The sequence below is a fragment of the Oreochromis aureus genome, linkage group 6 (genome assembly GCF_013358895.1).
Source record: "Oreochromis aureus strain Israel breed Guangdong linkage group 6, ZZ_aureus, whole genome shotgun sequence".
Classification (NCBI taxonomy): domain Eukaryota; kingdom Metazoa; phylum Chordata; class Actinopteri; order Cichliformes; family Cichlidae; genus Oreochromis; species Oreochromis aureus.
In genome coordinates, this window is record NC_052947.1 from 38803422 (window position 1) to 38831276 (window position 27855).

General features: G+C 39.6%; 2 protein-coding genes across 2 annotated transcripts; both read left to right on the forward strand.

Annotated features, from left to right (window-relative positions):
• Positions 1-4638: 4638 nt before the first annotated feature.
• Positions 4639-7235, forward strand: LOC116331486 (THO complex subunit 4-like). The gene is made up of 6 exons (XM_031754191.2): positions 4639-4940; positions 5627-5788; positions 5869-6016; positions 6131-6197; positions 6498-6678; positions 6805-7235. Exons 1-6 carry the CDS (start codon positions 4743-4745, stop codon positions 6823-6825), a joined length of 777 nt encoding a protein of 258 aa, XP_031610051.1. The 5' UTR covers positions 4639-4742; the 3' UTR covers positions 6826-7235.
• A 1876-nt stretch (positions 7236-9111) lies between these two features.
• LOC116331529 (rho GDP-dissociation inhibitor 1-like) lies at positions 9112-27728 on the forward strand. The gene is made up of 6 exons (XM_031754254.2): positions 9112-9258; positions 17704-17892; positions 18647-18730; positions 23118-23194; positions 24178-24241; positions 25871-27728. Exons 2-6 carry the CDS (start codon positions 17706-17708, stop codon positions 26068-26070), a joined length of 612 nt encoding a protein of 203 aa, XP_031610114.1. The 5' UTR covers positions 9112-9258; positions 17704-17705; the 3' UTR covers positions 26071-27728.
• The last annotated feature ends 127 nt before the right edge of the window (positions 27729-27855 follow it).

A 27855-nucleotide genomic window follows, 5' to 3' on the forward strand; every position in this document is an offset into this window, starting at 1 on the left:
ATTAGTTTTGTATCAGAAATGCTAAGATAATACATTTTATTATTTTACTAGTTTCAGTGCTTTCACTTCAATACTGTGATTTCCTCAACTCATCAAGCCTTATTTTATTCATAGTCCAGTCTGGTCGGGCTCTACTGAAACTCTAGAGAACTGATGCTGCTATTCAGTTTGACCAAAGCTAAAAATAAGTCAGCACAGTTTATTTATAAACCATATTTTTTCAAGAATATACTTCCAACATGAAACAAAGTAGAAGAAAGAAACGAAACAATATCTGTTTTTTGAATCCAGCAGCGGATAAATTGCAAACAGATAAAGAGCAGAGAGGTGTGGGACATGTCATCACAAAACAAAGAGATAAGAGATGGGTCCATGGACGGGTTTGTGAAACACAAAAGGATAGCAATGATCTGATTGTAACGTCAGGGACTCCACACTAAAAGGTCAAGGACTGAAAATATTTAATCAGTGCTTGAGAGCAGTTGAGTGAGAGGCTCTGAATGGATTTTATTGTTATTCTTCAACTATTAGTAGGTGTGGCTGCTGAGTTAATGCAATGAACTGCTGATGTGGTAGTTTATATTTCTAATCAACAGATTAATTAGATTAGTGCAGATACAAGATCAAAGGTAAGAAATATGGTGTGATAGAAAGCGGGCTAACATCTTGATCTGCAACTTCTATTTACAGGTTTTCTCATTTGATTTGGACTTTATTCAAAACATTTTTGTAATGAAGGTACATTTATGGAAATAGCTGATTATACAGCAAAAAAACAAACAGATGTCAATGTCATGTCCCCGGGGGCCAAACCTGACGTTTTGCAAATTCAAAATCGGTCCTCCTCAATTTAGGTTCTCAGAAAGATTTGGTTTACCTGTTTGTAGCTGTGATATGAGCACAGCATAATTACATCTGTTCATCTGAACGCTACGTCTAGATGAACAGAATCAACTTTTGGAGATTTACTTACCTGGATGATTGAAAATGCATCAAGATGTAGCTGTGGTAGTTTATTTATATCACTTCACTCTCTGTTTTATTGCTTCCTTTAACAGCTTGCAATTGTAAAGAAAGTTACTAAGTATTTTGCCAGAACTCTCAAAGAGTATTCCTCACTGACACTGAGAGCTAACAGGACTAGTTTTCTAAGGTTAACTGGTTGACATGATGTACTGAAGAGAATAATCATCAGATGCCGAAACTTTTATGTTCCACAGAGCCGTAAACTCAAATCAAAACAGTGTAAAATCAAATAATTGGCCTGGTGAGTGATCTCACAGTATACATTTGTCATAAACCTCATACCTAATGTTTCCTTTTTGCTGTGTAATGTGGCAGTTATACAAAGTCACTCAATGGTCAGTGATGGTCAGTGGCTGCTCTGCAGTTGGTTTTTATAATTATTTGGTTCTTTAATTTTGCATTTTTTACATCATGTTTTGTTGTTCTGATAATATTGTAGAACAAAAATAATGAAAATTGTGGGCCTACTTTGAAACAGGACACTTCAAACACTATCAAATCAAACAATTCAAGTCAAGAATCAGGTGTTTGAGCTGGAGCCTGAGGAGGCTTCAGTGTTCAGAAATTGTTGTAATTATGCTGTGCTCATGTTGTGTGGCCTCTGAATCTGCAAATGTTAATTGTTCAGAATACCTCGTTCAATTGTTTACCTAAATATGCTAAAACATTTGAAATGCTAATAAAGAGAAATGCTCCTTTATGAACGAGTAAAAACTGAAGATATGCAAAGAAAGTCATTCACTGTTTTGGAAAGTTCAAGAGTTGAGCAACTTGGAAAAAATGTAACTGGCAAAATTTCAAATCAATTCAATGTCGTTAAAATCAGATTTATGAACATTAAGATAGTTTATACCCAAAGTAAAGTATCTCTGAGAAAACCCAAGAAATCAGATGATCCCCTATGAACAAGCGCTTGGTGGGAAAGACGACTCCCTTTTAGCAGAGAGAAACCTGAGAGAGGGCGCCCATCTGCCAGGGCTGGGTGTCAGACGTGTCTGTACGACGCCAGTTAAGAAGATAATGAAAAGGTTGGGTCTTCAGGTGGTTTCAGAAACATCGAGCGAGGCAGAATGATCCGATTGTCATGTAAACTATTCCACTGACTGAAAATCAGTCAGCTCTGGAAAGCAGTTGACTCTATGTTTTTGAGTGGATTAATTTGCAATTTACTTATTCAGCTGGATCAAACTGCGAGGTAAATACAATTAGCATGAAAGGAAACTAAAATGTAGTCCCCTATAGTATTCTCCTTTTTATTCCAATAATCCACAAGGTTTTTCAAGAAATAATGTGTAGTAATCATTTCAATTTTAATGAACAACACGTATCTTTTTGAGCTCCAGGCTTTCTCCAGAACTCCAAACATTAAAAACCTCAAAGGAATCAATAACCTTCTACCAGTTTGAATGAATAATTAGGGGTTTGTTGTAGCTGCATTTGCTTTTATTTGTGGTAGTTTTTGTCACATCCCACCAATGTCTGTTTCGCTTGTGTGTTTGTGGTGACCTTTGTACTGACATGTTGACCTGCAGGAATCTTTGCAGTTTTCTTCAGTCATAAAATAAAAACACTTTAGAACAGTTTCTCCTACAACAGAGTGAATACTCTTCAAATGCTAATTTCAAAAGCAGGAGAGTTTTTAAGTCTTAACAGCACCTACAGAATGTGAAGTCAGGGAAAATGTTTTCCTGCACTGGTCACCACACATTTTTAAATACAGTAAACAAGCAAACAAAAGAATATTTGTGTAAAAATACACAGTAAAAGTAACAAAAGTGAATTTTAAGTTGTATTAATAGATGCAGCCTCTGTGCCTCTCTGAGTTGTTAATCTTGGTAGTTTTTCTCATTTCATACTGGAGAACATTTGGTTCTTTCGCAGACATCAAAGCATAAAATAACACCGGTAACATTTTAAACTTACAGTAACTCAAACATGTTTTCTACATCAGTGTCAGAAAATATAACATAAACTTTTCATTAAATAAATGCAGAATTTTTTTTCTGGGAATATCACTGGAATATCACATCTAATCCAACAAACTAATTCATTTATTTTAATTGGTTTGTTGGATTGATTAAATTAATCATTTTTAAATATGCTTGTTGCTGAATATTAGTTTTTGTATGCAACTGAAAAGAAACTGTAGAAGCAAGAGTGGTGTGAAACAGGTCACCATGTAAACAGGAGGATGCAGGAAAAGGTGTGGGCCTGTAGGTGGGTTTCAGACACGTAAACGGTTAGGCTCTCAGTGTAATGCAAATTATTCTGCAAATTAAAGCCACCAACTGAAATCCTCAGGCAATGTTTGAAAGCAGTTGAGTAACAGCTCTGGCTGGTCATTGTTGTTTATTCTACGACCGTTGACAGTGCAGCTTACAGGTTACAGCTTGCTGAAACTATGTTGTTAAACTATGTTCCTTATCTGTGGTATCAAAGTACTACTAAACTACTTCAGCAGTAACAGTGAAAATGCAGCTAGTACACGATCTCAGATTTTATTTGCATGTATAAAATTGGTGCTTTTTGTGTTTGGAAAATGTTAGACTATTAAATTCCATGAGAAAAAAATCATAATTTACATCAGAGTGGATTTTCTAATATAACATAATTCTAATTTTCAAAAGTTTGATTCCTTTTTTTCTGCTGTGTTTAATCCCGGTAAGAAAAAGAACTTCTTATTCATTTGTGTTCTTCTGTCATATTAACTCTACCTCTTCTTATTACTCATGTTGTTTCTTTTAAAATGTTGACTTGAATTTAACTTTTCATAAACATTCACAAAGCGATATTTCAGTTTTATTTTTTGTTTTTAAAAAAAATATCTAACACTTACATATAACAGTTAAATGAAGAATACTGTATAAGAATGAGTCAAAACAGTTTATCCAAATATTTCTGATTCTGGCTTCTCTTCACTGGCTCCCTATATTTTTAGAATCACTTTAAACATTTTACTGATTGCTTTTAAAGAACGTTTGTGTCTGGAGCTACAAAGCAGAACTGTCTCAGATGCCAACACAAGGCCCTTGACGTCCATCATCATGGTATCAAATACTTTTGCCATCAACCAAACCATAAAAAGTTAGGGCTTGTGGATTCAGTGAAAACTCCTTGAAATCTCCTCCTAAATCATATTTTTAAAAGTCTTTTGATGGCCATAAGCTTTGAGCAGCTTTATTTACGATATTCCCTGCCAAATATTAGTTTTTAATTTTTGTAGTCTTCATGGTCAGAAATTGAACCTTTGATATGTCTTTTGTAGATTTTATTCTCAGTGCTTGAGGCAACTGTTGCTGTGATTTTGTGCTATGCAAATAAAACTGAACTGAATTCTCTGTTTAAATCTGTCCTGCTTATGTCAAGCAAAACGGTTTTTGATACTTCATTGTGTTTTAGAAATTTTAAAATATTATATAATATATTAATATATTATTAATATATATATTAATATATAATATATTAATTTTAAAATATTTCATACTCATCTTTTAAATATAGAAAATACCACATATTCATTTACGTCTTTTACTATTTCTGTTCAATAAAGTTTTTTTTTTTCAAAAGGCGGAGCTTCTGTGTCAGCGAAGCTTACTTCTGACGTCATTTCCGTCAATTGCAACGTCGCGCCGCCGGTAGCTTATAAACAGCCTCCTCTGCACGCTTAGTCGGTAGTCTTTGTCTGTCTTCTTTGTCGGTGAAATTTGAACAGCGCCATGGGTGATAAGATGGACATGTCTCTGGACGACATTATTAAGATGAGCAAGAAAGGAGGCAGCGGCGGAGGTGGAAGCCGCGGGAGAGGAACATTCGCCCGGGCTGGAGGCTCAGGTCGAGGCGGCGGGCCGTCGAGGCCGGCGCGGGGCCGACAGAGCAACTTCAACCGAAACAACAGATCCACGCCGTACACGAGGGTATGGAAGAAAAGCGGTTGAAATTGTGAAAATGGTTAAAATGTTGGAAATGTATTTTAAAATGCGTCATTAAAGGTGTAATTACGTGATAACGGACTTCCGGAAACTAGCATGGTTCAGTTAACAGTAACAGGAGAAGCTAGGAGCTGAAGCTGAACCAGCATGGACTCCGAGGGACTTGATGCGGATGTTTTACCCTCGCTGGAGTGTTTTTTTGTTGTTGTTGTTGTTGTTTGGCTTTGTCAGCATTTTATGGCCTGCTCTAGCAAAAGGAGCCGAAATCCTGTCTACCAAACTATTTTTTTTTTTTGCCTTCTGTCAAAACTGCTTCAAAGTGGGGCCCTTGCTTATTTTTCTGGGGCCGCATAATTAACATGGGGCTTTTTCCAACCTGTGGAAACTCGCTGCCTTACTCTCACCTCCTCTGTGGAAAGAAGAGTGTTTTCAGGCACTGAAGAAAGATCCCTTTTGAATGGACTCCTCCTGTGAAGACCTGGATGATGCCTCTAGCCTGATTCCCGTGATGTTTATAGGGAGTAATGACCATAAATTAGTTATTAGATTATCTTTTTCTATAGCCTTCAGACATTCAACATTCAAGTGCTTTAAGCCATTATAATAGCACTCTGAGTTTCCTTGAAGAAAACACAAACCAAGCCTGTATTTTATTTTTTTTGTCTCCACAGCCCAGAGAGTTGCCTGATAAATGGCAGCATGATATGTTTGAGGAGCATGTTGGTGGACGTGCTGGAAACAGTGGTGGAAACGGCGGAGGAAATGGTGGAGGAAACAGCGGCAAGCTGCTGATTTCCAATCTGGACTTCGGTGTCTCTGATTCTGATATCAGGGTAATTATCTAAGCACAGTTCTATTTTGCTCACCTCAGACACCGAGGAATGTCACTGATTTTCCAGATTTTACTTTTTAGGAGCTGTTTGCTGAGTTTGGAGCATTGAAGAAGGCATCTATACACTATGATCGGTCTGGTCGCAGTAAAGGAACCGCAGACGTCCACTTTGTAAATAAGGCAGATGCACTGAAAGCCATGAAGCACTATAACGGCGTCCCGCTTGATGGTGAGGATTTGTTCCCATGCTTGTTCTCTTGTTTATGCGTGTGCACATGGGTGTTGCGTAAACTGTTAATGGTATCTAACTAAATTTATACTTCTATACTTTTTTTTTTTCCAGGCCACCCTATGAAAATCCAACAAGCCACTTCAGAATTCGACACACAGGACAGACAGAATACACAGGGGTATGTTTTTTTTTTTGTTTGTTTGTTTGTTTGTTTGTTTGTTTTCATACTTAAAAGGATCCAGGGTTGTAAATCAAGGTTGATGGGTTAATTATCATATAGGCATGGCAAATGGGTTATGATGTTAAGCAGCAAAAAAATCAATTTATGTATTACAAGGATTTTGAGATTTGATAAGTGATTTATTACAAAATCCACAACAAATTCCATCAGTTTTCTTCCATTTATCTGGGTGGGGGGAGCTTGTTAGGCTGTTACAGGTTCTCTGGAGTAACCCTCTTTCTTTTTATCGGTTTGCAGCTTAAACAAAGGTTTTGATCGGACTAGGCTCGGTCAGCCCAGGGTTGAAAGGCGGCGAGGTGGTGGTGGTGGTGGAGGCGGCGGTGGTGGAGGTTTCAGAGGCCGCGGGAGGGGAGGAGGAAACAGACCCCAGCTTTCTGCAGAGGAGCTTGATGCCCAGTTGGATGCCTATAATGCTGAAGTATGTAATCAGGCTGCATAAAATCAGTTTCATTAATTATTTGGGTAATGCTGTGTTACTGTGTTAATGCTGTGTTAAATTGTGCTAACACAATTTTCTAATCGTTTTCTTTTTTTTCTTTCTTAGTGCAAGATGGACACCAGTTAAAAGGACTCTGATGGGATGACGCTCCCCTTCCTTTTATCATTTTCTTTTTTTTTCTTTTTTGTGGCTAATCAGATGTGATGGATCAGACCCTTGTGTTTTAAAGACATTTTGTATGGACCATTTCTTGTTTTTTGGTGTTATTTTCAAAATTTCTCTTTTTATAAACATAAAACCATGTTATCAGGATTCAGGAACTGTTGTTGCCTTAAACCTGTAATGAGAATCTTTGTTCTCTGTTTTTTTTGTATAAACATGGTTGAATGACAGACTGCTGAATGTAAATTTAAAAACAAAAAAAGTTGCATTTTAACGTACACTGGTTCTGTCACTCAGTACTGTATATTTGACACATGGACACGTTTAAAAGATTTTGTACATAAATTCATGATATTGAGTCATCTTTAGAAAAACGTCTCTCGTCTTCTTAGACTCCTCACAGTGGTGCCAAATGTTGACTGGCCATGCTCAGGCCAACTACTCAATCCATAAACTAAACTAAAGCCTTTGTCTTTGTAATGGTGCATTCTCAAAGCACCACACAATTACCTGCCAAAGTGCCTACCATTGGTACTCTTCCTCATACAGGATCAACATCTTGATCTTGCTGCTTGTACCTCTTCATATTGTCTTTGCTCCTTCTTTTTGGTGGTCTCTCATATCTTCAGTACAGCTGAATTGACATTAGGGCTGCAGCAATCAATTATTTTAGAAATAGAGTAATCTCGATTATTTAATCAAGTAATTGGATAGGAAATACTTTTCTCTTATTAATGAGCAAAACTAAATATACAAAGGGGGGTGCAGGTTTTTCAAAATGAACTCCTTGGGTTCCATTTTAGAAATTGCAATGTTTTAATGCAAACATTCGTCAAGAAGGACAACTAAACCCTTTGTATTAATGTGCAAATTAAATTAAATTTAAACAAAAACACAATTAAGTGGAAGAATGCATAAATAACTTAAGGTACATTCAAAAGGTCTAATAAAATATGGTGTATATGAACTCTAAGACATAAGAGTTTACCTTTACTTCCCAGTAAATCTTTTATTGCTGATTACAGGAACAGAGCTGCTGTTTTGGACACTAGAAGCATGTTTTCTCTCGCTCCACCTGAGCTCACCTTCTCTGTACCGGCTCCACCTCTTTGCTCTTCGCAGCGTGTGTGTAAACTGCATCAGCGTCATCCTCACTGCTGCTGTTGTGTTATCAGTGTGTGTGGGCTTAACATTGTCAAACATTTTATTCACACGCTGCTCCTGAGTTCCATTTCAGGTCTGTTTTTAAGTCGCAAATGTTTCACATTTCCATGGCGACAGTGGCGTGAGCCGTGCCTTAAACAGAGCATCGAAGCAAAGAATTTGTATTAAGAATTTTTTATAATTGAATTATTCAAATTACTCGATAATTCGTTTCCATAACTGATATCTTTCAGCATCACACCGTGAAACTAATGTAGTCATGTTTTATCTTATAATTTTATAAAATTTTTTAAAAAAATTCAAGACAAGACTTGTATTTCTTCATGTCTACACTACTGCAAAAGCCTTTTTACTTCCTGCACTCATTTTTGCATTTCTACACTGGCTTCCAGAATGTTATAGAATTGATGTAACTGATAATTAGCTTTAAGGCCATTAGTGGCTTTACAACTTCTACATCTTTCAGCTGCAGATATGCAATAATGCATATCTCAAGATCCTCAGGGGGAGGCCTGTCCCTGCCTCACTGAAGACTAAGGGAACAGTGTTTGCAGTCAGTGCCCCGAGGCACTGGTCCTTGGTTATTAATAAATAATAATGACTTTTATTTTTGGCCATTACCAAAGAGACCAGGAAAAGGCCAAAAAAAAAAAAAAATGAAAAGAAGAAGCAGAAAATAACTAATTGAATTAGATGGAAAGAACAAATAAATTGGTAATAAACAAGATTTATATTGAAGTTATGGTTTATTACACCCGTATTACATATTATATATGATTAAAAAAATTATCAGAAGGTGTAGGTTTTGTAAGAATTTGCCTCTGCAGACACAAAAGATTTTAAATCAGACAAACAAACATGTACTTCAAGGGGTTTTACAAGCAATCACAGTGTTTTTTTAATACACAGTTCAGTTTTAAATACAGGACATTTATCACGACAAATGTCCTCTGTCCTCTGTCCCGTTATCCTCTGTACCTTTTATCACAGTACAAGGTGTGACAGCAGAGCGAAACTATCCCACTGAACCCAAAACTAAACACAAGCTTTTAACATTGAAAGCGCGTCACCTACGTAGGGCGTGCGCGCCGCAGACACGCTCCCGGAAACGTGACGCGCGGGCGTCGCACGGGGCGGCGCCCCCTTGTTCGCCATACTTGCAGGAGAGCCCAGAGAGCAACGAACGCACTTACTGCAAAGGCTCCTGAAAACACTACTGCATTTAATTTAAAGGTAAGCGTCTCCAGCTTCGAAGACAGCTTCTAACGCCCTCTCTAGAGCAACCATAACCGGCGCGCGTCCGTGAAGCCTCTCCGTTGTCGCGCCCGCTCCCGTCAGCTGATGATAACTTGTCATGCTAATGTTAGCTGCAGGCTCCGGTTAGCTCGGCTGAATTGTTCCCAGCGGTTAACGAGCTAGCCACTTGTCTCTCTCCTCAGTCCCACCCTGTGAGAGGGGGGGCGGCAGGAAAAGTTGAGCCACATTGTTCAGTATTAATGAGTTTAATCGTTCAGGCTAATGAACCAGTGGCGTGCGTAAACTGCCGTGCTGTCAAAAAGAGGTTTCTTAGCCGGCTAATAATGACAGATATATTTACTATTTTATCACCATGGCAGCTGCGGTTCATCTGGGTTCTCTCGCGGATATTACATAATTGAGGAAAATTTGCAAAGATCCGTGATATTATCTTTAAAATAAACATGCGTTCATTAAATTTCATTTAAAGAGCTCTTTTGTTTTTAATTTAATTTAATGCAGGAAAAATAAATATAGGAAACTCTGAAAGTCTTTGTGTTTATATGCCTGCCTAAGGCAAACAATAACACACTTTGACCAACGAACTATTAATTCTCTGTGTTAGTTAGAGATCAATACGTTAAAAAAGCCCCACAAAAAGAACAGTCACACTTTGTTTTTAGTGTATGTTGTTCTTACTCTGTTCATCTGGGATTAAACTTATCTAGATTACAAACGACAAAATCACAGTCAGACCTTTCAGGAACTGGTTTATGAACTAAAAAGTATACGATTTAGAGATTGCATGATATATTATAGTATTCTTATCACTTCTCTCTAAGTGAGCCTTTATATAGGTTTATATAGGTTCATTCTTCTGTCAGATGTGTATAGAGTGTGAAATGATTTGATGATGAACCTAAATAATAAATAATCATCTGTTAGGCTCTATACACTTTAACAAAACTTAAATTCTTTGCAGATGGAGTTACTCATTAACAGGCTGCCCGTTATGAAGGTCAGATAGATGTAATGGCACTTTGGCGCCGGTTTGTTGACTTTTTACTTGTTGGCGTTAACGTTTTCACAGCAGAGAAACAAACTCACACCCACACATCGAAAGTCTTTCTTTAAAGCAGCAGACACAGCTACTCCCTTGGAGCATCTCATTCCCCGTCTTTGCTGTTCTTGAATGTAGCTGGAGTCCCTTTCAGCTGTTAACAAACTGTTGGCTTGTGTATGGCGTGCAGCATGGCTGGATTGAACACGAGTGTACCGCCATTTCAGTGATGTCAAATCGATACAGGAACTCAGATCTTCTCAGATCATACAAAGGGAAATGCTGCAACAGTTGGAAATTATAAGACTTTCTGGAGATCTAAAGACTTTCAGTTTACCTGTTGTAGCATATTCACCTGACTGTGATGTGTGAAATAATTTTGGTGACACTACTTTGGTTGATAGAGGGCACCATTTTTGTTTTATGTTTCATTTATACATTGTTGAAGACTAACTTAATGTGTTATAAAGCTCAGTTCGATTTAATTTCTTTCAAACTGTACCAAATTTAATAATTACCTGCTAAGCACGTCTGAAGAGCCAGATATATCGCTCTTTACTGAATCTTTGCACTAAAGAGACTTAAAGTAGTCAGACAGCTAAGGTAGCAGTTAGTTTGTTTAACCCTTACCTGGTTTGTCTACGCTGAGATTGGACCAATGAGAATCAGATTGCTTAGATAGATGTGCGGAAATAGTTTGCAGTTTTTATGCATTCTATGTGTAGACTGTTTCATAGATAGTCTGGCAGCTTGTGCAATATTATTTAAACACAGAAAACACGAAAAGCTTTAAAATGTGAGGCTGTTGTGGATGGTCCTAAAATATGGGAGAAACTGGGAAAAACAGGAGTGTTGACAGATTTGGTAAGGTGGGTGCACAGTTAATGCAGGTCCCCATAATCGTTCTCTCCTCAGTGCTACTGTTGGTCCACTAACAGAACACATTTAAACTACTTAAAAACCCCAGTGGATGAAAAAAGAAAGAAATTCAATAAATGCAAAAGACAAATGACAAAATATTATTTAATATATTTCATAATTTCTCTTTGGCAAATAAATTACACATTAATAATACAAGGAGGTCAGTCTGTATTTCCAACTCCACAAAAGCTGTAAAGAAAAAAAGATATTTATAAAAAGATATTTATTTTATAAATATGTTATTTCTCATTTAAATGGTTATATAGTAGCACCTATGAAGCCCAGTTCACATATATTTGCTCATTGTGTCCAGGTTGTTGGTTGCATTGGTGGACATAGCAGACTCTGGTTGCTTAGGTAACCCACTAATGTATTTACCATCCAGTGATAAATCAATCAGTGGTATAATTCGCTCACATTGGTAGTCGCTTAAGATGTTCACCTCAAAGCTGAGAAGAGTTTGGCTCACTTATTTTCGACTGCTCCTACAAGACATTTTATATTCCCAGTTTTTGTGTAGGTCAGGCTCAGATTTTTCTTATATGTTAGTCTTTGAAGAAAATTATCCAGATTTATTGATTAATGCAAACCATTTGATTATAAAAAGTCCTCATTGTAACTTCTTTGCTTCAGTGCTTTGTAAGCATGTCATCCACGTTTGTGACTAAAATAGACATGAAATAGTGACGTGGAGTATTAGAAGATTCAGGCCAGGTAGTTCCTACATTTCTCAACAAAAAGACTGAAAACACAACAGCAGCTGTGGAGATGATGCTGTCACAGTTTAACATGGAGCCACAGTCTGTCTACAGACACGTGGTGAAAAGCGGGGAGGCGGCGCTGTTACCGAGACAGTGAATTCAGCTGCAGTGACAGAAAAAACACGTTTCTCTGGTCCAAAACTATTAAAACCTTTCTGATAAACAGCTGGTGTGAGTACTTCGTCTATCCACATCAACAACCAGCGCAAACATGACATAAAGCAAACTTTCAGCTCCTCGCATACGCCACTGTTTGCCTTACACAGAGAAAAATCCATGTTAAAGCTATAGAAGTTAGAATAAAAGCCTATTTATGCAGATTAACTGTTAACTTAATTAAACTGGCAGCAGCCCAGGGTGTACTAGACTAGATTTATTTCAAGGCTTTTGTAACATTGTTTTTCAGATTTAGATGAGTATAAAACATAAATAATGTTATACACATTAAATTAATTTGTATTTATAGTTAAAAAACAAAAACAAATAAAGGTTTTTTATTTTTTTATCTTGCAGGTCTGTAAAACTATACATGGGGTCCGCAAAACTTTAAGCACTGACGTGGGGCTGTTATTTTGGATAGTAAATTATTATTAACAGTAATTATTAACATGTAGGCCGTCGGCAGGTTCTGAACATGTTGTAACATCTGGATGATTCTTTAAAAAGCAATTACAGATGGCATTAAACAGACAGACACATACACAGGCACACGGTCGCTGACTAACATGCACAAAAATGCATAACAAACATTAACCTTGACCATCGTTGATCCCTGACATCATCGTCCATGAGCAAAACATTGTTGTTTGCAGGGTATTGTTGTCTCCCTGCTGTGCGGGCGGGCAGTACGGACACCTAAGTTTGTGAATGCGATAACTCGAGAATGGGGCGACCTCGGAGCTTCAAATTATTACTATAGGTATTATCTATATGCATATCTCAGTGAACTCAACCTGAAGGTCAGAGGTTAAGTTTTCTGAAAATCTTGTGAATGCGATAACCTAAGAACAAGGCAACAAAGGGGTAGCACCAGTCGCCGGTAATTTTCATAATATTGCTGATCAAAATTTCAGCAGGCAGAAACCTCCATGTCTCTGTTAAATTCTGTTTTTAATTTATATTTAATGTTTGCATGAGGCCGGCAGGGGTAACAGTCTGGATTGGCTGTTGCCCTGCAGGTTGTTGTTCTTAGTGTTTGATACAAAAATAGATGAACCCAAGAGAACTCGACACCAAACAGAGGATGTAAACGTTAGTGACACACTGCGCTGATGAGGCTACAGGCTCCCGCATGCTTCCTCTGTTTGTGAAATTGAAGTTTCTTTAAGCTTCCCGTCCTGTTTGTGAGCCTGCTGAAGGCTGTGTGGGGCGGGTCTGTCAAACTGGGTTCTAGTCCACTCATGAAATGTCCTAATGTTAATATTTGGCATGACAGCACAAGGGGAGTCTTCTTAATATCACTTTTATTAACTTCGTACATCATGTCCTGTGAGAGCACGTGAACTGTTGAAAGTGAAAACAAACGAGGATACTATCTTTTAGACATTCATAAAACATGGAATTTTTTTAGCTTTCCTCAAATAAAAGCACAAATATTATTATACTAATTTATTTAATTCTAAAATACATTTATCAGCTTGCCAGAAATTAAACTTTTAACCTTTTTATTGAATGTTTGCTCAAATGGAAAAGCTTGTGACAGGAGAACTGTAGTGCTTAAACGCATGCACGATAGTTCATTTGAAAGGTAACTTCTACTATCTGAAAATGTGACTGTTCCATATTTCAGACCTCTGCTAATCCCGTGAGGTATTGACGTTACAGGTGTCCTTACTCCTCATGAAAACATATTCAGTTGTCCAAATTTAATCATATTAGGTTAAATAGAAATATTTTATCCTCACTGTGTGGAGAAAAAGTGGCTGAGCAGGCAGTGGTACATTTGTGCTTTTATTAATAAAAATACAAAGTGAATATCCTAAAATTTATTCACTTGAGTTGTGTGGTTGACAGCTCACTCAAAATGCAACTCAAGGTCAAAATCAGGGGTGGCCAATTTATTTTAGTTAGGTTACATACAGCCCAGTATGAGCTAAAGTGGACAGTTGTAGATTGTTTTGCTTTCTCTTAAATGGTGAATGGACTGGTACTCATATAGCACCTTTCTGCTTAATTTGTGCACTCAAATTAAGCACCTAATCACACACAGACATTCATGCAGCGCTCTGCACAAAAGCACCTTTTATCTGACATGCGCACACACACACACACACACACACACCTTCTGACCTTCTGATAAATGCATCAGGGTCAACTCGAGGTTCGGTATCTTCAGCAGATGGACTGGAGGAAATCAATCCACCTTCTGATTAAACAGAGCCTCAGTGTAACAAAGTTTAAGTACACATTTATTGAACCAACCAACCATCAGTTATAAAAGTGAGCAGAAGAAAAGTGACACATCAGTCACATCACGGCTCTTTAGGCTCACACTCTGCGTAAAACTGTGTCAGAATGATCACTTTCTGTGTTGCCCGATTGACCAAACTTTGGAGAATAAAGTAAATGGAGATTTTCCTACAGTTAAAGTGAAGGTGAGGGTGGGGTTTGTCACTGATGACTTTGACCTGAGAGGACTAAACAGCGGCAGCACAAGTACATTAAGAAGAAGATGAAATGAAAGCTGAAGATAAACAACTAGAGCTTTAAATCTGGCAGATTTCTTGTAAACTTTGCTGCAGGCTGACAGCAGCCAGTCTCTATAGCAGCAGGGTAAGTCTAAAGAGGGGTACTGGATTTACTCCACTACACACATTTTTTAAAATTTTTTTTAAATATTTAAATTTACTAATAAATTATTATATGGTTTCACAGAATAAGATAGCAGTATATAAAGGGATTAAATTAGCCTTGTGTGAGACAATAAAATATACAAGCTACCAGTAAAAGACTGATGTACTTGCCCAGGTGCTCAGTGGGAAAAAATATTTAGCTTTTAGAAGAATTTCATAACAGGGAGACCATGCAAACCAAAAATATAAATAAAAAGCTAAGAGTTAATGCCAGGAGTTTCACTCCTCATCGAGTAACCGTGATCTAAATTTTACCTCAGTTTAATCTGCAGTTTAGTTATGCAAAACATGAACTCAAATGAAGATTTTATTTTAAAAAAAAACCACAGGTTTTTTATCATTGTACATGGCTCTAATAATGCATTTTATTTTTATTGAGTGGAGGTATATCTGAAGTCACAACATGAACTTGACCTCAGTAAAATAAAAGTTAGGTGTTTAAAGGTTCTGCTTGATTAAGGAGAATTTGTGCAACCAGCAGATAATAATCACATTTTGCAGATGTTCTTGAAGTCTTACTTTAGTCACACGTTCTTGGTTCCTTCAGGTGCAAGAAATTGTGTATATATAATGGTGGCTTTGTAAGGAATAGAAAAGAGGAAAATTTGAGCAGGATTTTGGCTCCTGCTCAGGCATGTTTATGGCTGCGGCTCCTCGCATAGTTTACCTCTGTGCTGCTTATAGACATTTCTATGATGCCTGCTAGTTTAGGCAGTTCATAAGAGAAGAGAGAAGTATGGAGACAAACTCAAACTTACGATTTGTATCACAATAATCAGTAATCACTAAAATTATTTGGGACATTTGCATTAGCCACAGTACTTTTAAAACTTCCAGTCTTAGTTACAGCCACAGTTTATACAGTGTTGCATCTGAGGCTGGAGACTCGAAGCATTTAATCCATCTGTTGCTGCTGAAATGTAAACGAATGTCATAGAGGTATTAAAACACTGCTGGCTGAGCACTGCTGGGTGGAGATGGAGGTACAATTAGTTCACAGCTACGTTTGCTGTATTTTTGAACTAACTGAAGCAGATTATAGTGATGTTGACTTAGCAGTTAATTTTTTTATCAGTTGTGAAAAACGTGTAAAGCCCAGCCTAGTTAAATATCACCTAATAAATAAGAACGGATTATAAAAAAATCAAGAGTATAGTGACTAAAACGATCATGGTGCAACAGATCTTTCTATCGTGCATGTTGACATTATTTCACTAACTTTTATAGTCAGAGGAAACACATCTGCTCTGTTTTGATCCTTTTCCTGTACAGCAGTGAGCTTTCGCCCCTCCCTGAAAGCTCGGACTCGCTCGTGTTCAGCTTTGACCAAGATGATGGAAAAACCTGGTCTGCCTGGAAGGAGAAAAACTAACAAGTTTCCATAGGCGAACATGTTCTAGAAGAAAGACAAATGAGTACACCTGCCAGCATCCCTCACCCAAACTCTGAACTGTTTGCTATCACTGTCTTTGTGGCTGCTAACGCAGGTCTTCTGAGGTGGGCAGGTCCAGTATCTACCACAAACATCCTGCAGTACAGGCTGCAGGCTGGCAGGGACCAGCAGCTTCCCTTAAGAGTACTCCCTATGTCATAACCTTGTACGTCCTCCACCACAGCTGTGTACCCCTTTATTTGTTACATTTATCTATTTATTAAATAAAACATTTTATTGAAATTGTACATAAATCCTAAGAAAATCCCCTGTAAAATATTATAAGTTCAGTAAATACATCTTGTTTCTTAAATTCTCCTCCTATGTCTCCGAAACACCTCTCGTTGGAGTTGTCCAGGAGGCGTCCTGTTCAGATGCCTGGACCACCTCAAATGGCTCCATTCATGCGCTTGACATTCTTTTAAATGTCTAGTCTAGGCATGGATGTTTTTTGCCATGATGGAGCAGCCCTGTGAAGCAGTAGTCACTGCATCTGAGCAAAGTTTACGTCCTGAATTCTCTCTGCTGGTTTTTCCACATTACTGAGAGTTCGTTGTGTGCAGAGCTGCCTTTTAGGTTTTTTAAAAATGCTCCTGTAATTATTTACAACATTAAAGTGGCTGCTCTTAAGTGATTAAAGATAAACAACCAGCACTAAAGTGTAATTGTAAGCGATGTATGCTGGAGTGCTAGTGGTGCATTCAGGGCCTGCGTTTTTTTTCTGTTTTGCTGTGGGTGGGAGGGGGGGACTTTAATGTGAGCTTTAAGACTCTCGGTCCAAGCACAGCTCTTCCTGCTTTTGTTACACTGTGTGTTTGAGCGGTGGAAATTTTTTTGGCATTAGCCTCCCTAAAACGGGAACACACAGTTAGTTTCTGTGCAAATGAAACACAAACCCATTGTCTCTGCATCAGATTAACTCGATCATCTTGCTTTCCTGACATAAATGAGATGGCTTCCTTATTTGGAGGTTTATGAGGACGAAACAAATGTTATTCTTTGTTCTTGTTATCCTTGAAAATCTTCCCTGATAACATCGCTGAGAAAAACAAATATACATGACATCTGCTGTGTACACTGTTGTGAAGCTGTTGCTTGGATGAATGTAATAGAGGTGAAAAAGACCAGACTCATGTCTGCCTTGCCAAGGGAACACAGTTGTTTTCATATGACCTAAATAACTGCATCATGGGATGCTTGACGCCTCGTTCATGACTCCCCTCTCATTATTACTACTTCAAAGAAATGAGATTAGATGACATAAAATGCTAAACACAGCAGAGTTTGTCTTTTTGTTTACAACAAAACACTTGCCTCCCCAAGAGACAAGTGTTAGTAAGAATATAGGACGTCTGCCCACCTGCTTTCTTTCCCATGCTCGCTATACCGTCACTCTTCACATTTTTCCCTCTCCAGACATGGCTGACGATGACGTGACTACAGAGCAGCTAGCAGCTATCGCCGCTGAAAATGAAGAGCCAGAGCCAGTGAACTACAGACCTCCAGCCCAGAAGTCAGTGAAGGAGATCCATGAGCTGGATAAGGATGACGAAAGCCTACGCAAATATAAGGAAGCCCTGCTTGGCCCTGGGATCTCTGAGGCTGGTAATACACTGTGTGTGTCTGAGTGTGTGTGTGTGTGTGTGTGTGTTCTCCAAAACCACAGTTCAAATTGTATCTCGTTTTTTCTTTAGAAGTGATTAATTAAAAACAGAAAAAAATATGTTTATTTGATTTAATGATAAACAAAGAAAGTCCATTACTCTGATGTGTTTCTTGTTAACTGCTTCAACAATACATAAGAGGTGCCTGTAGGTGTCACAGTGCAGGAAGATGGTGCTGTGTTACAATAAAGCAGATGTTTTTTTTCTGGTTTGTCACTGAACTGTTACACCCCTGTTTGATGCATTGTGTATTTTATTAAAAAAAAACAAAAACAGGACTAAGCTGGAGTTGTATGTCTTTATAGTAACCTGTGGCCTAGTGTTGTCCGTCAAACACTGATGATCAGCACGCTTCCTGCCATGAGGAGAAAAGTTTGAATTGTTGACTGAGAACAAACTGAAGAGTAATTAATGCAGAATCTGTCCCAACTACAGCAGCCTGTCCTGATTTCAGCTCCCCTGAGTTCAAACACTTCAAACACGTAGCTGATTCTTACATCACATGCAGACCTCCTATAAATGTCTGGGCTAAGCAGACCGCATGTGAAAATGACTTTAAAATGTCTTTAAGGATAAATAAAAGTTATGAATATAAACTGTGGAGCAGCCAGCAGTAATCTGGGTAGTATGAGACACATGTTTAGCATGTTTGCTATGTCTGTACTGAATCACCTGTTTCTTTGATCCTGTCTCAGATCCCAATGTTCCCAATGTCCAGGTGATCCGGATGAGTTTGGTCTGTGATAGTGCTCCTGAGCCGCTGGTCCTGGACCTCTGTGGTGAGTCTGTGTTCAGGCAGAAATCAAGTAGAAGTTTCTGATTGAATCCAAACATTCAGTGTTCGATAACTAATGGCGCCACATTAGAACTGTTGATTGGTCAGCTGCGGATCCATTTGTAGCCTCTGTCAACTGCTGGGTTACTAATTAGACTTGTGCTATTCCTTTAAAAGTAAAATTCCACCAGGTGTGTGTGTGGCGGGGTGGGGGGGCAGGTTTTTGTAGGGGAACCTGGGGAAGGATTATTAATAAGTGGCCCGGGTTTGTCTCTTCTGGTCCACTGCTTTAGGTTTTCAGTTGTTTGCTATTTCCCAGCTGCCTGGGGACCTTCTTCATACCCATGTGCACCTGCTGCAGAGGCAGGCTGGCAGGGATCGTGGCTGGCACTGTGAAAAAAACATTTGTGTGTGACTCCAGGAGTACCTGGATAACTCAGTGTCCCACCAACATCCTCACCTCAGTTATTTTTTCAATTTTTATTTTGTTTAAAGCTAGAGGAATCTGCTGATACCACAACAAAATCATTGTAAATATGAGAGGATATAATTGAGCATCCTTGAGTTTATTCAGAGTTATGAGCTCACCTGTGAAGCAAACTGCTGAGACAAACTCACAAACAAATAGGGGTGGGGTGAAAAATCTATACTGGATAGTATCACTATATTTTGTATCATGTTGTGGTATTGTATCGATACAGGGACACCAAATGTCTATGTTTTATTAAATAAAATAATCTTATTAACCATAACAGTTAATAAGAGAGATAAAATTAATATCGAGCAGGTTCGTGTTATTGGTACAGTCAGGTTCCAGTTTCTCATGTTGCCCCTTGGGAAAATTAATTTCCAGGCTCCCATCTATGAAATAATTGAAATGCATTTTTTCTCTCGTGGGCCAGTAAATCTCCTTGTCAGAGGTCCAGTGGTGTTGGTGGGGGACTCGAGACTCGAGGCCACGCTGCCAAAGTCAACAACGTGTTGTTCCATCACATTTTCACACACCATTATTTTCTTTCAAATCATTTTCATCCTGTTTCAGAGCTCTCAGAAGTGTTTGTCCTGCACCCCCAGTACAGACTCTGCCTATTATATTTCCATCCAGCAGCACTTACTCTGTGAAGGTCTGAATCTGCTGCTGTTAACGCTAATAAGATTTACCAACACATCCAGAAGCAGAGAGAAATGGACAAACTACAGAGACTAGATTTAGTTTTTACATTCGTGGCACTAATTTAAAAGTTAATGCAAAATATTCCAGAGTTTTATAATCTTGTAGGTCTGAACTGCATCTTCTCACTCCTCAGCTTTGGGCCCAGCTGGCCTAGATTCAGATCAGTCCAGGACATTTTGTCCTGTTCCTCGTTGCAGCTTTTACTGCTTTCTCAGATAAAGTTGTGACTGTCCACTCGGTAAATAAAGGCACAATAGTCCAGTGTGACTGTGACTTTTTCAAAAATCCTGCCATTAATTGTAGTTTAAAGTCACAGATAGCCCTCAGCTATGCTCATGTGTCTGTCTTTAAAGCTGAATATTGTCAGGCTAACGAAGCCCCAGGAGACGTTAAAATGAATTGTCCCCATTGTCTTTGTATTTGGAGATAAAACATGTTTTGCTTTTCAATAAAAGGTCCCTGAAAGTAATATTTTTAAGATGTTTCATGGCACAGTCATTTCTTCTCTTATGGAAGGAACCAAAACGTTTAATAAGGTTGATGATAAAATGCAACCTCACAGTTTCAGGTTCAAATGACTTACAAACTGGCCCAAAACATAAGACTCTTACTTCTGTGATCACAGAGACTGTGATAAAAAGAAGCTTGCAGGATGAAGAAGGTAAAGCAGAAGGAGCAAAGACTAGTTTAAGTTGTCTGTTTTTGTACTTCAGGAGCAGGGAATAAAACTGGAACACAAACTGTCTGAACTTTAAAATATTTCTGAGTTTGGGCTCACTTCCTTCTTTGTTGTTGGTTTCTTGTGAAGCTTGGATTTAAGAGGACTCAAAGGAAGAGGAGGACACACTCTACTCAGCAAGAACATGCTAGAAACAGCTCAGTTTAAAAGCCTTTTTTAGAGGCCTGGGAACAACGGGGCAGCAACGGTCAGCATGGCAGTCAGCTCCCACGGGGACTGCCAGATGATTTTAGTGTCCCGAGGACTCACTGATTGTAGGAAACAAAGGGAGGGATGTAAATGTGTTGCGCAGGGCGGCGTGATTAAGGCAAAAAACTGAAACTGTTATAATGTGGATTATTTAAGACTGTAATTTAAAAAAACAAACAAACAAGAAATTACTCAACTTTCCAAAAAAACATTTTACCTTTAAATTCAGATATAATGAAATTAGTGGTTTACAGATTAGTGGGTGATTTGATGCAGTACCAATCAGAAGGTCAGTTATTAAGTTGCCAGCTGACGTAGTGTCCTTGAGCACAATACTGAGCCTCATGCGTTTGATTCAGGTGTTGGATTGTGAGTTTTTGCGTGACAGGCTTGTAGCGTAGAAGTATGACAACTAATAACTTTACTTTCTCTAGACCAAAAGCTTTCCTTGTCCAAAAATGTCTCCTGTGTCTCCTCTTCTCTTAATCACTTATATTCTGCACATTTTTAATCTCAGCTTTGTTTTCTGTGCCAGAGTAACAATAGAACAGGATAGAGGAGGACAGCACAGACACACAGGGTGTATACAGAAAAAAAAGCATGTTTGTTAAGACATTAGGACACTTTTAGAGAAGTGATCCAGTTTAACTTGTGCTTTTAACAAGACTCTCTGTTAGTAGTAGATGGTGAACCGTTCGTCAGTGTATCCTCTGCTAAGGGAGGCAATAACGAAGCACCGAAGCAGCTTTCCTCAGTATTTAGATCATTTGAAGAGCTCCCATCGTGGTTTCCATGTAAATGCTTTCAGGTCATGTCACTCTGTGGGGAACATTGCTAACAACATCTGACTAGTCAGCTGCTGGGTCTGTGCTTTCAGGAAGGGGTAGATAACAGAGGAAGGTGCGGCTGTAAAGGTAAAAGGTGCACGTCGTTTAAAACAGAAGACAAGATGCTTCGGTGACATTTTCATCCTGTTTAGGTGAAGTGAAACAGCCTGACGTCTCTAAAAGCAGTTTTAAATTGTTTATGGTCGATTAACCTCCAAGTTTGATCCACTCGTTTTTATTTCTTTTTAATATAAACTGGTACAGTCGCAGTCAACAGCTCAGTACTAAAATCTAAGGTCATACACTGTTTTAAGTAAACTAGATGTAAAACAAAAGCTTAGAGGCTGAAGTGGGAGCTCACTGTATGCAGCAGTATGTGAGTCCTCAGAATAGAAGCAGCTCAGTTTGTACTCGCGAGCTTCACCTCACGATTGTGATCTAAAAGAGACGATCTGCATTATAATTAACACCTACTTATCTCACAGTAATGTTTCTGTAGAGGTCTACAGAGTGAAGCGATGTTGGTGGATGGTTACAGGAGCTACGATAACATCTGTTCAGTGAATCTTTAAGATTGAAACATGAGGGTAAAGACTTGTGCTTTGGTACTTGTTACGCTGGATTCTCACAGCGTAACAAGTACTTTGGTAGTAACTGTGCACTCAGTACAGCTGTGCTGTGAAATATCAACATTGTGTCAGTTTAAAAAAACAAAACTCAGTATTTTAGATAATTGTGTAATTTTACCTTTTTAATTTTATATGATTTATTTATTTTTAGACCTTCATGCATTTGTGTTTTACATTTATTTTTAAATTCATTTTTGCCAAAAGAGACGGTAACGAATAAAGTCACTGTGAAGTAAAATGTGATGTCCTAACAGCTCTGTGCCCTGCAGACTGTCTAGCTCTCGCTTTTTACCAGTTTTCATATGCAAATGTTTTACTTACTAATTTATTTGTGAGAAATCATATATTCAGCTGCCTCTCCAGTAAGTCTCATCTTGGACTGCAGCTGATGACGGTGGTATTGTTCTCCTCTGCTGCCTTTGTGAGCTCAGCTTAGCGCCACCTGCTGCAGGTTTGTGTTTGAGTGGCTGTCAAGCTCACGACGGATCTCCACAGCAGAGGGAGAGCTGCTGTCGACAGCTACAGTCCAAGATGTTCAAGTTCCCCCATCTGCATGACCTGTGGGTCCCTGTTGGGGAAGCAGCTTAATGAAATCCAAGACAATAATAATAATAATAATAACCTGGCCAAAGAGCCAGCGGGCAAGACACGACACAGGAAGGGTCGCGGCTAAGCAGGTTAGCGAAGACTGATCAGCGTGAGAGTGAGAGGATTGCATGAATGAATCGATGGCACTAGTCCATATAACAGATAGAAATTAAAAAATGCTGAAGTGAACTGTCACTGAAGTTTGGACCTTATATTGATTTGTCTGTGTTTGTTGTTGCTCACAGGAGACCTGGAAGCCTTTAAGAAGCAGGCCTTTGTCCTGAAGGAGGGAGTAGAATACAGAATAAAGATCAGCTTTAAGGTGAGAGCTGCTGGTCTGTTTAAGAAATGAGTGCATCTGTCCTTGTTATTTGCAGAACATGTCACATGTACAACTATTCCACTGATAGCAATGTTTTCAAATCTGTGAATTTTGGGTCACTGGACAGGACTCGACAGCCATCCTCTAAGGCACATTTTACAGAAATATTGTTGGCAGATTGCTGCCATTAACTATAGGAAATATTGCTCACTTCCTGTGAATCCACTGGGTGTAATGTGGGCTCAGACGATGTAAATAGCAACAAAAAGACAAGAGACACTCATTGTTATTTATCTGGAACCACATCACAATTACAAAGCAGAGCCACAAAGAGCCATCTGTAGCCACTCAATAACAAAAAATACAAAATCTCAAAGTAATTGGTGTCAGGTCATCTGTGCTCTCATTAAAACATTAGTTGGTAGCAGGAGAGTTGTAGTAGATGCTCACAGGGTGAAAAGAGGCTTTTTATCAACTTAAACAGTTTTCAGCTAAAAGCACGTTGGGAATCACCTTTTTGGTGCAGAAATTGTATTGTATGCCTGTCAGACTGTATTATCCTGTCATGTTCATAGTTTCATAGAAGAAATGGGACCAAATTCTGTTTCTGTGAGAGGCAGCCAGTAACGAGTTGATGTTATATTTATACCCAATGTTGGTTCACCCTCAGGTTAGGTGCATTTTTAGGCTTGAATTATTCACAGTTCAGGGTTAATTAGTTTAACAGGGAAAAAAAAAAACATTTCTCTGAAAAAGGTCATGTCCAGGGACTAAAAATGAGTGAAAAAGCAGCCAATGTCCAAAAACCACTTTCTTCAGAAAGCCTCAAGAACTTTTGATCAAGTCAGAAGAAAGTCTGGCTCCTTGGAAGCAAAGTTTAAAGAAATGAGGGGCAGCTCAAGACTTTTGCACAGTGCCATAGACTTTCCAAAACTGATCTGTCTTACGGTCACATGTCTGATGTGATGTCTTTGTGTCCTCAGGTGAACAGGGAGATCGTGTCGGGGCTGAAGTACGTGCAGCAGACGTTCAGGAAAGGAATGAAGAGTGAGTGAAAAACGTCTCTACAGACATAGTTCCTCTGAAGATCAGCATTACTGGTTGGATGCGGCTCCTGCATGTAAAGCTGACCGTGTGCTAACAGCCAAACAGCAGCCTACAACAACCAGAGGCTCATTAGCTGTGCTGCTAATCAGTCTTTTTATATACAAGCATGCACAGCTGCTACTTTGCTAAATGAGCTGTTAATGTCAGTTTGGGGCTGATTATCTAGCCAGCCGCTGATGTGGAATCAGTATTTTTCCTGGATCAAAAAGGCTCTTTTGGAGCGAGATGAAAATGAGCCTGTTTAACTTGGGCTCTTTGTTTAAAACAATCTTGTCTATCCTTTGCGCGTTAGCTACAGTTACAGCACATCTGTTTACATTCAAACACGTACAGGCCTCAGTCTCACAGTCACCCCTCACACAACTTAAACGTTTCTCTTTGTCAGTAAATTTGAAAGTTTTTTCCTTACGATGAAACAGAAAACAGTGTTTAAGCACACAGAGGGGATACTGAGTCACAGAGTAATGGGTAATACTGAGTAACCACAGATGTAACAGCAGCTCTGAAGTAAGGCGAGTGAAAGTGGATAAGACGTCTCATGTCACAACAACACTGTTACAAGCTGAAAAAACAATGAAGCAACAATCCTGAGACCTTCTGTGATCCAGAACTTCTTCAGGGCCTGAAGCTTTATAAGTTATCGAAAACGGCCTCTCACAAAATACAAATTTTAAGTATTATTTGAACATTTTTGCCTTTTTTGGATGGTGGAGCAGTGAAGACAGACAGGAAAGTCAGGAGAGGAGAGACGCAGCTGCTGGGACTGCTGCACTCGCCTTCTTACATACGGAGCTAAAGCAGCAGACTCGCGCTCTTTTTATAGCCTATGTTTGTGTTTTGCATGTTTAGCTTCTTTTTTAAATATTTAATTGGATTTTTATTCTAATAAAAATTTAAGGGAATCACAGAATGACTCAAAGTCATTACAGTTAGGAATAATAGACTGTTGTGAATCTATCTCACCTTTTTTGGTGCAAATTGAAGTGACAACAGGTGCACAGGAGAGGAAACAAGAGGCACTCCCCAAAATAGGGATGAGCTGCTTCCTGCAGCCCGTTCAGTTCCAGTCTAGCTCCTCCAGGATGGCACATCCACACAAAGGTTTCCCAGATCAAGAGTGTGGAGGAGATAACGGGTATCTGCTCTTTTCTGTGAGGAGGAACGGGAGTGTTCCTGTTTCTGACACACGAGTATCTCACTGGTTGTTGTTTTGCAGAGCTCTAGCAGTGCTGCTCTTACTCCCCCTCATACAGACGAGCATTCCTGCTGCTGGGTTGACGTCCAGCTGTCCTCTCTTAATATCTCCATCTCCTGCTGTGCAGTCAAACTTCGTGACAGCCCATCATAGTGATCTTTTATAATTATATATCCACGTATATTTAAAAATTTAACGTTCTATAAAGCTGTTATTTTATTTTTTTGCTGTAACTCTCTCCTCTGGGCCCTGCAGTGCCTTCATGGCCCACATGTTGGTAATTACCAGCCTGTGAACACCTGCGTTGTTCAATCTGATGCGTTGGCGTGTAAATGTGATGTAAAGATCTAACGTTTCCTCTCATTTGTCGACAGTTGACAAGTCAGACTACATGGTGGGCAGCTATGGGCCGCGTGGTACTGAATACGACTTCCTGACCACGGTGGAGGAGGCGCCCAAGGGCATGCTGGCCCGCGGCAACTACGTCATCAAATCCAAGTTCACTGACGACGACAAGCACGACCACCTGTCCTGGGAGTGGAACCTGAACATCAAGAAAGACTGGAAAGACTAAAAGAGGCCTTTGTGTTTGGAGCTGGGGGTGTAGGGGGGGCCGCAAGGGATTCCCTCAGCCCCTCCCCTCCTCCTCCATCTTCCTCCTCATCCTCCTCCCATCCCTGCCACGTCCACCGCCATTTCTGCCTTCTTTGTTTTTGTCGTGCATTTCATGCTCTCATGCCTTATCTCACGCCTCACTGTCTTAACGCCCCACCCGCCCCGCTCTGTCAGCACCAGTAGCAGCAGCAGTAGCAGCAACCTAACCCCCCATCTGTCCGTCCATCACCTCCCTTCCTGCTCAACGTTTCATTGGTTGCGCACGAGCCCACCTCTGTCCATGCACTCACGCACCCCACCGAGCTGTGCCAAGTAGCACCTTACTCCCGTGCCCGCCGCCCTCCTCTGCTTCCTGTTTTTGTCCCCGGTTTTTCACTGCTTCAAGAGATTAAGTCCTGCCTCCACCCCCCCAATGGTGTCTTCCTCTCTCAGTATAAGTACATGTGGAAAAGCAACTGTACAATCAACTTTTGTTTGCCTTTTTTTTATATAATGGTATCAATGGTTGTGTAATGTGATTGTATTCACACCACAGTTAATCAGCTGTTCTTAGCACCACCCCCCAGCATCCACCTCCCCGTCTGCCCGCTCGCCAACCGCTCTTTTGCTCACCTACTCGCTCGCTGTCTTTTGATATGATTACCAGTACCTGCCTTGAAAGAAAAACGAAACGAAACACATTCATTCAGAGCTGCTCTAAGCCGCCTCTCTTTCTTCCCTAAATGTACTTGCACGCTCCCTGTCAGATGGGAGGCGTGGCCAAAGTGAACAGGGGAGTGGAAAGTATAAAAAGTAGCTGCCTTACGTATCGATTAATGTTTCTTTAGCATGCCTTGTGTGCACGAGCAGCGCTCGCGATCAAGTAGTCTGTATACAAAGGGCTCGCTCTCGCTACCAACGAATAACCACCTGTAGCCCTGTTGTAGTGGAGACTGTTTATACAGGTTACTGAATGGCAGCTCTGCACACGCCCACTGCCCCCTCCACGTAAAACGCTTCCTGTAATCGGAGGGAACTGAATGTTAACAATTGGAGAAATTTTAATCTGGCACTCTGGCTTCTTTTAGCCAAGAGGCCTTTGCACCAACTACGATCACATGGAGAAAAAACGGTAAAAACATTTTAGATTTTTATTTTCTTCCCCCCCTTTGCCTTAATGTTTGCCCCCCCCCCGAAGCCCGCCCTCGTTCGTTCAGATCGCTTCATTGGTTGCAGTCAGGTGTGGAGGAGGTTGAGCCAGGCGCCGTCTGCTGCTGCCGGAGACCTCGGCGGCGTCTGGTCTCACCCGCAGACAGAGGAAAACTGACATGAACAGTCAGGTGACACTACAAGAGAAAACACATGCTCGCTATTTAAATGATGAATGAAGGTTTTAAAAACACGACTGACCGGTGACATTAAATATGAAGCAAACTCGTACTGTACCGAAACACATGGATGTAAAGCTTCTGTTTGTTCCTTCCTCATCCTCTTCTGATGATAATTATTAATTCCTGCTCCATACATTCCTTCACATTGTACAGTTTCTATGAAAACGCTGGCATGCTGGTGGGGTTGTATATTCTATCATCATTTGTGGTTGCTCTTCTCGGTCAATAAAGATTTTGCTCAACCTGGCCTCTGACGTTCTGGTGTTTTGCAAATAAAGCTTTTTGCTGTATTACACTGTGAATAAATTCCACTCAGGCTGTGAAAGTGATGACTTTAATACTGCAGGTAAGGCATAGTGGCTTTAACACACTGC

Excerpts from the sequence above, each read along its gene's own strand:
- LOC116331486 (XM_031754191.2), top strand. The coding sequence starts at position 4,743 with ATGGGTGATAAGATGGACATGTCTCTGGACGACATTATTAAGATGAGC. Across the intron at positions 5,789-5,868 it reads TCTCTGATTCTGATATCAGG|GAGCTGTTTGCTGAGTTTGG; the intron begins GTAATTATCTAA and ends TTTACTTTTTAG. Across the intron at positions 6,198-6,497 it reads GACAGACAGAATACACAGGG|CTTAAACAAAGGTTTTGATC; the intron begins GTATGTTTTTTT and ends ATCGGTTTGCAG.
- LOC116331529 (XM_031754254.2), top strand. The coding sequence starts at position 17,706 with ATGGCTGACGATGACGTGACTACAGAGCAGCTAGCAGCTATCGCCGCT. Across the intron at positions 18,731-23,117 it reads GCTGGTCCTGGACCTCTGTG|GAGACCTGGAAGCCTTTAAG; the intron begins GTGAGTCTGTGT and ends TGTTGCTCACAG. Across the intron at positions 23,195-24,177 it reads GAATAAAGATCAGCTTTAAG|GTGAACAGGGAGATCGTGTC; the intron begins GTGAGAGCTGCT and ends TTGTGTCCTCAG.